Source organism: Gavialis gangeticus, unplaced genomic scaffold, assembly GCF_001723915.1.
Source record: "Gavialis gangeticus isolate Ggan-Ray unplaced genomic scaffold, GavGan_comp1, whole genome shotgun sequence".
Lineage (NCBI taxonomy): Eukaryota > Metazoa > Chordata > Crocodylia > Gavialidae > Gavialis > Gavialis gangeticus.
In genome coordinates this window covers 1,531,645-1,538,890 of record NW_017728982.1, presented here as the reverse complement: position 1 = coordinate 1,538,890, position 7,246 = coordinate 1,531,645, and the positions used below count along the sequence as shown (strand labels likewise).

Here is a 7,246-nt window from a genome sequence, read left to right as displayed (position 1 = left end):
GCGCTCACCCGCTGCCGCCCGGCGCCTTCCTGCGCCGCTTGCGCCGCTTCCCGCCGGGCGCCGCGTCGGGGCCGCCCAGGTAGCGCCGCAGGTACTCGGCCTTGCTCAGCCCCGGCGCCGCCGCCATGACACACCGGAAGCGGCTACCGGGACGAACCGGAAGCAACTACGAGGCGAGGGGCACGGCGGAAGCGGAAGTAAAGCGGCTCGCGCCGCGGCACGTGGTCTGTGCCTGCCCCGGCTCGGTACTACTTGCGGTTGCAAGCGGTTCCCTCCCAGCCCCAGGAGGTTCAGCTGCTGCTGGGGTCAAAGCACCCCGGGGGAAGGTGCAGCACCCCCAGCTTCGTGCGGGGCCAGGGAGCAGCTGTTCCAAGGACGAGCCCCAGAGCGCAGCCTGCCCCTACCAACCGCTTGGGGCCGATGGGGACAAATTAAATCCAGGAAGGTGCAAGCCAGCCTGGAACTGCCTGGCTTGCGACTGCAAATTCAAACTGGAGTCATAACAGAAAAGGACAAGTCATGCCCGCTCATCAGCCTTGCAGGAGCTGTCTATGATCATAACTCAGTCCCAAGCATCAGCTGTTCCCTATGCAATTGAATCCAACGTTTTGGGGGCAGAGCTGGGACTGCAGCAGATGATCTACCACTTATTCAGCAGGCTGCTGCCTCCCCTCACCCACACAGGCCCCCCTGCATCACACCACCTGGGGCAGACTTCAGCAACCAAGACCAGCTCCCTGCCCAAGCCTGGCAACATGCACAAGAGAACACTTGCACTTAGTGAAACCACTTTATTTACGTTACTTGGGACTGTACAGTGGAACACAGCATAGGGAAAGGAGACAGTGGTTACTTCTTCAAATAGAAACTGGGCTGGCAGTAGCGATACCAGCAGCAAAACAGAGGCTCCACACCACCCCTTGCAGGGAAAGGATCCCATTAACCCTTGCTGGTGCAGCTCAAGGCAATATGGTTGACAAGAACAGAATCAGAAACCCAGACATCTAGATTACAGTTGCATAAGGAAAAGTGTAAACAGGTCTCTGCAATAAGGATGGCGACAGACTCCGAGTGTCTTTTGTGTTTACCTCATGGGACATGCCCAGCTGTCCGCTTTCAAAAGGTAAAAGGGAGCGAGCCCTCAGGCTGCCTAAAGAAAAAGCATGGCTCAAGTGCTGGACAATCCAGCTCCTCCACTCGAGTCAAACAACAATCATTTAGTTAAGCCAGCTTGACTTCCGCCTTCCATGTGCTGCTACCGGTCCGAGGTCTGCCCTGCCTCATAGCCTTCTGTCTTCATGTCATTGAGACCCAGCTCCTCTTTCTGCTCAAATGTGCGCTCGTAGTGCTCCACCTTCAGCTCTGGGTCTTCCTCTGGAGCATACACGTTCTGAGGGTCCAGAAAGAAAGTCCAAGTCAGCCACCTTTCCTGCAGCCTGGCTGGTCCCCAAGGCAGCAGCACACGCTAGGAACTCACTGGGAAATTCAGGAAGGGACCTCAGAACTCAGTGAAGCTTCACCCTTTCTCCGAGAAAAAAAAGCAGACTAACCCTTGGCTTTCCCCAACGCTTACACAGGAACAAGGCACTGAACACCCTGCCCCAGACCAAAGAGGTCAAGAGCAGATGGGAAACAAAGTCCAGTCCTAGCTCCTTATGCTTTCACCACAGGTCTCCCATCCAGTTTCCCCGTGCTCCCAGCAGTTGCCAGTGTGACTCCACTCCTTGAGTTTAACTAGAGCTACAAGAGGGTGGCTAAACTAACCTATTCTCTCCCCATTCAGCCCCTTCACAGGCCCTTGGCTGCTGAATAGCAGGGCAGGTTCTGCTGATTATTCTCTGATCAGCAATTATTAAGGAGACTTCAGGGAATTGCCTTCACAACTGCCCTGCTTACCTGAAGGTAGCTGTTCCCTGCAGGATCATCCATAATGAAGTGAGCCTCCATCTGCCCCTCCATGATCTGGGGAAACAGAGATCAACAGCTGTAACAACCACTGCTGAAGGGCTCAGCAGACCCTGGGTGTCCCCCTTTAGGAATGAAGCCTCCATCACAAATCTCAAGTCAGGTGCTCATGGTCAGTCTCACTGACAAAGGTACATCCCCGTATCAGGCAGAGAAAGGTACTGGAAGATATTCTGACTGCCTTCACCATTCAACAGACTGTTAAGTGTTCTGGTTGATATTCCACTCAGGAATATTAATAGTTCTGAAGCAAGACTTATAAATCCCACCATGCAGCCCATTTACAAGGGGACACTGGTGGAAGGTGTCTGGAGAACACCACCTACATGCCTCAGATTTCAGTTACATGCACTTCAAATCTGGAGGAAACTAATCTGAAGCACTTGCCAATTAAGCTGAAAGACACCAACCTGCTGCAGCTTTCTGCCAAACTCCTGCAGCTTCTCCACTTTGCTTGGGGCAGAGCTGTCCCCAAGCGTGAAGGGGTTCCTCTCCACCTGCAACACACACAGGCCAAGTGAAACTAACTCAGGTTTAATAATAAACATACAGCAATGGCTTGCCTGCTGATTGTGCCCACATTCCCCAGGGCTTTAAACCCTGGTGCAGTCAACAGGGAACAGGAATAGGTGACCAGGAAGGACAGTGCCCTTCTACACCTCTGCCCACAGTATGGTCTTGTAGGCTCATTTTCTGAGACTAACAGCTCAGACCTTTAGATTAGGGCAGGGAAGGCTGCAGAGTAGCAGGAGCTGTGCTGATCCCTGGCTCTGCCCAGTGAGCCCCAGACAGTCCTACAGGCCCATTAGCACCAGCTCACTGGTATCTATGCCGCACAGCTGCAAGCAAACTTCAGTTGCACCCAGTCTCCCCAGTACAAGCTGCTTACCAGGTCTCTGATGTCCTTCAGGAGCCCTTCCAGAGTGGTGAATTTCCCCCCCAGGGCTCCCATTCCCAGCTCAAACTCCAGCTCTGGAATCTCCACACTACATGTGTCGGACTGCAGCAAACAAAAAAGAGCAGCGTGTTTAGATATGTTGTGCCAGGGGGTCTAAAGAGAGGCTATGGACTTGTCCTCTGACACCACAGTCCACCATCAGGGCCAAGACCACAGCAAGCAGATCACGAGTCAGAATAAGACCCAGGAGCCTACTGCTGTGCCTCCTGCCAAATTAGATGCAAGCAAGAACAAGAGAACCCCCAGAGCAGAAAGGGGGCTCTGAAAGGAGACATTACCTTGAGGATGTCTCTCGTCATGTCAGAGAGATCTGTGATATGAAGGGTGATCCTGGTGCCCTCTGGTTCTATCGCTCCTCCAGATTTCACCTAAATACAGACTGGCAGTTAGTGAAACAGCATTTAGGGTACCTTACAGAGGACACTTCCTCAGTCCTAGGGTCCCCAACAGATGGCTTGGGGCAGACATTAGTCATGCAACTCCATCTGCTAAGCGACTAGCAGGAGGATGTTTGAACTGCAGGTATTGCCTCAGACGGCTAGCATGAGAACAATGAAGTCCTGCCATCCTTAAACTGTCTGGGAAACAAGACCCCCCTCCCCCAACAGCCGACAGTTTACAAACCTTTCAAGACCCCAGAGGTTTAAAGTCTACGCACCCAGAAGTAGGCAGGCTGGGAATACAAGCAGCTCCCTACCAGAGAGGCACCGAAGCAAGCATCATGCAAGACAAGCTTATGCCCAATTAAATACATGCCACGAAAAGCATCCAATAACCCCCAGTGTCTGCAGTCTGCTCTGAAGAATGGGCGAGGGTCCGAGGTGGAGAAGCAGGCAGAGAAAACAAGTTTGTCCCTGCAGAGAGGGCAGCAAAGGCCCTCTTCCAACTGTCCCAACAAGCAGGAAGATCACACTAGCAGCTCACCTCATTTGTCCTGTGCCCACAAGCCTCACAGTTCGTAGCCATAATGATCACTTCCTTGAAATGTGGAATTTCTGCAGCAGTCAAGGGAAAAAAAAAAAAAAAAAGGAACAAGATCTTCCCCTATGCTTCAGTAGTCCCAGCGCCACCTACTTTGCACGAGGACGCAACCTTTGCTGAATGAGAGGTGGGGGCTGACATGTTAAGGCCCAAGGGTGCAAGTCACCACAGCCAGGAGCAATTTTTACAGGAAGTACCCAATTTGCAGCCTTTGGTTCCAGTTTAAACATTGGATCTATAAGGATTCCTACACAGGCTTCCAAGCCACAAGTGGATCTCCCATGGGACGGTCACACTGTCACAGGATATCAGATTAGATCGTTTCTGTAGGGATGTCCTGCAGGAAAAGGAACCCAGCCAACATGCAGAAGAGAATTCCTGAGGCTCTCCCCATCACAGATCCTGTGAGGGAGGAAGGCCTTCCACCTGTACTGGTCATCTGCTCACCACAAAAGGATACGTACTAGCTTCATATTTGTATTGGCAGGAGCATTGCATTCAGGACAATTGGTGTTGAACTGCAACACCTAGAATGTAAGGACAAGCGAAACATCTGAGCTGATGCACTGGATGCATGTCTGGAAGGCACATTCTTCTCAGAACGAGTTTTTATCTAGATATGCATGGCCCCCGATTGCTCTAGTGCGAGGCCTAGTCCAGCAAGCTGGACGTTTTGGGCAATCCTATGCCTTGGCCCATGCAACACCATGTGCACTGGGGCATTGCTGAAAGAGTGATTAAGCAGCGCACTTAGATCCAGAAAGCCTGTCAGAAAGATCACTCACTTCATTCCTCAGGTCCTCCAAAGCGTCAACTGGCTTCTCCTCTGGCTCATCTGCCTGAAACAGCAGAGACCAACAGTGTGCAGACTGCTCCCTGCACTTGATTCTCCAGTCAGGGACTTTCGGGGGAAGCCCAAAGGGGAGGACTTCTGCTACTCAACAACACTCCCCCGACAGACAAAGGAGGGATACACACTTCCCAGCTCCCTCTCACTAGACTGCATTACCTCAAGTCCAAGCATCACAGCCTGCTGGGGAGTCCTCTTGTAATGAGTGACCACCAGCGCTTCATCCTTCTGTGGTGCATGAGGATTCTCCACAAAGCTGTTACCTGAGGGGTCATCAAGGATCTAAAAAAATCAGAAGACAGGAAGTGTGAGAAACCGCTCTGACTGCCTCCAGAAGAGAAGCAGCTCCATCGCTACCTACTCCAGCCAGTACTTACAAAGGTGAAAGAGGAATCCACCTCCTTCAGCCGCTTTAGCTTGTCAATGAATTCATCTATTTTATCTGCAACCTCTTGGTCTGTTGCCTGTGAAATGAATCATCCAAAATGTAGCTCCCTGGAGCAACCTGAATCTCCAGACAGTGCTGTCAGGGGCACAAGTCAGAGACCTCTGGATGCCCGGAGCTCAACAGCTAGTAGGCAACGGGCAACAACAATCAAGTTTGTAAAAAACCAGCGTGACCTACAAGCAGGCCTCTCAAGATGGCACTCTCTCTCATGGCATCTTACCCTGCGGACTGGCTGATCCTGCTCCAGGCCAGCTACAGCTCTGTCAATTATCCCCTCGATGGTGGTAAGAGCTTAAAAGAAGAGAACAACATTAAGCATGGCAGGGCAATGCTGCCAATCTGGCTGCCTCAGACCCAACTGTTCACACTCCTGCCTCACCATGCCCTTTTAGGGTTCTTCCCCACCCTCCCAGATGGAAACAAGATCCTGTTTGACTGTCACTTCTCTGCTGAGACAGCACTATCCACCCACAGATTCACCATGCACTTGTCAGTAGACAACTGACCAGTCACCAGATCTCTACAGGCTTGTGTTAAAGGTGAGGCACAGGCTAAGCTGCAAAACCCACTCTTTCTGCCAGGCATTTCAGGATCCGGTGTTGCTTCAGGCAGACTAGCAGATGGAAGAGTTGGGGCCCACGATGGGAAAGTGCTACAATTTAAGATAGCAAAGCCAAAAATCCAGGCTCCCCACACCTTCAGGCGGCCACCTCCACAAAGCCCCTGCCACGCCATGACCAAACACACCGCGACACCCATATGCGCACAGATCACCTACCCACCTCCCTTCTGTGAAAAAGCAGGGATTTCAAAGTCGAGCTCTGGGATCCTAGCTGTGGCACAGTCGGTCTTCACCACCTCCCTGTTTACATCCTGAGCAAAACAATTTAAAGAGATTAAATGCATGCAACAGGACAGGAGTTGTTTACCGTTTCTGTGCAGTCATAGCAGCAAGACTGCTTCTGCAAAATAAACACCCCAACACCACGAGACACCTGTATTTCAGTTCCTACACTAATCGCTGCAGCACTGCAGGAAGGTGCCGAGATGCATTAGAGCCAACAGCAGCCTTGTGTCTTTTCTCACCCTACCTAGGAGACTAGCCTAAGCACTGGACTGTTTTGTTATGGGAGGGCTTTCAATTTTTTTAAGAAAAAATTCATTTAACTACTCATGGGGGAAGGGAGGGGTCCCAGAAATGGGCTTTGCACTTGGAGCAGCAGCTCTCAGGGCAGCCCCTAAGGAAGCCCACAGAATTGAGGTCCTGGTTCAAACCCACCTCAATTTCCCCCTCCCCATCTTGCCTCTGGTTGAACTCCCCTTACGGACAGCACAACCACCCCTGGCTTCTAGGCCCGGTTTCCAGGTTCCTTCAAGGGGGCGCTTGGTCCCTCACGGAGGGGAGAGCAGGGAACAACGCTACAGAGGTTTCACAGACGTTAGGGCTCGAAGGGACCTCACAAGATCATGGGGTCCAGCCCCCGGCCCCAGGGGCAGGAAGTCTGCTGGGGTCAAGAGAGATCCCAGCCTGATAAGCACCTGAGCGTTAACGAGCCAGCTGTCAGCTCAGCCCAGGCCCCAGCTCTGCCAGTGCCAGTGGAAGCTGCGCAGGCTTTGTTTGAGCTGTTTGCTGCTCACAGGACGCTCGAGGCATTGTCCTGCACCAGCTTCCAGGACAAGTGTCCTCGTCGGCCAGGCCAGGACTCCTTCCTTAACGTGCGGAAAGCCTCCTCTCTGCCGCCTGACCGGACCCGACCGAGCAGCCTCCCGCCCTTCCTCCCTCCCCGGGGCTCCGCCGCGGGCCCACCTGCCGGGACGTGACGGCCAGGGTGTAGCGCACCCCCTGCTCCTGGATGCGCCCAGCCGACTGGATCTCCGTGTTGGCCCAGGCGCAGCTGCCGCACGCGAAGGAGCTGACGATGACCTCGCGGAAGAACGGGATCCTGGTGAGCAGCAGCCGCGTCACCCCCTGCCAGAGCCGGGCCAGGGCCGGGGAGGTCAGTCCGCGTGGGGGGGGGGGGGGGGGCCCCCCCCAACACCCCCC

The 7,246-nt window shown here is 53.3% G+C and overlaps 2 protein-coding genes across 2 annotated transcripts in view; both read right to left on the bottom strand.

The window, feature by feature from the left end:
• The window catches only part of BUD13 (BUD13 homolog), a 9,886-nt gene extending 9,745 nt beyond the window's left edge, over positions 1–141 (bottom strand). Inside the window, exon 1 of the mRNA XM_019511775.1 lies at positions 9–141. Coding sequence (XP_019367320.1) covers positions 9–127 — 119 coding nt within the window. The 5' untranslated portion in view covers positions 128–141. The remainder of the gene's footprint in view (positions 1–8) is intronic.
• Positions 142–771: 630 nt separating this feature from the next.
• The window catches only part of ZPR1 (ZPR1 zinc finger), a 6,704-nt gene continuing 229 nt past the window's right edge, over positions 772–7,246 (bottom strand). Inside the window, exons 2-14 of the mRNA XM_019512456.1 lie at positions 7,010–7,171; positions 5,985–6,075; positions 5,423–5,493; positions 5,132–5,218; positions 4,914–5,036; positions 4,690–4,743; positions 4,365–4,431; positions 3,848–3,918; positions 3,202–3,291; positions 2,855–2,965; positions 2,376–2,462; positions 1,897–1,962; positions 772–1,390 (exon numbers count right to left, since the gene is read on the bottom strand). Of these exons, the coding sequence (XP_019368001.1) occupies positions 1,256–1,390; positions 1,897–1,962; positions 2,376–2,462; positions 2,855–2,965; positions 3,202–3,291; positions 3,848–3,918; positions 4,365–4,431; positions 4,690–4,743; positions 4,914–5,036; positions 5,132–5,218; positions 5,423–5,493; positions 5,985–6,075; positions 7,010–7,171 (1,215 nt within the window). The 3' untranslated portion in view covers positions 772–1,255. The remainder of the gene's footprint in view (positions 1,391–1,896; positions 1,963–2,375; positions 2,463–2,854; positions 2,966–3,201; positions 3,292–3,847; positions 3,919–4,364; positions 4,432–4,689; positions 4,744–4,913; positions 5,037–5,131; positions 5,219–5,422; positions 5,494–5,984; positions 6,076–7,009; positions 7,172–7,246) is intronic.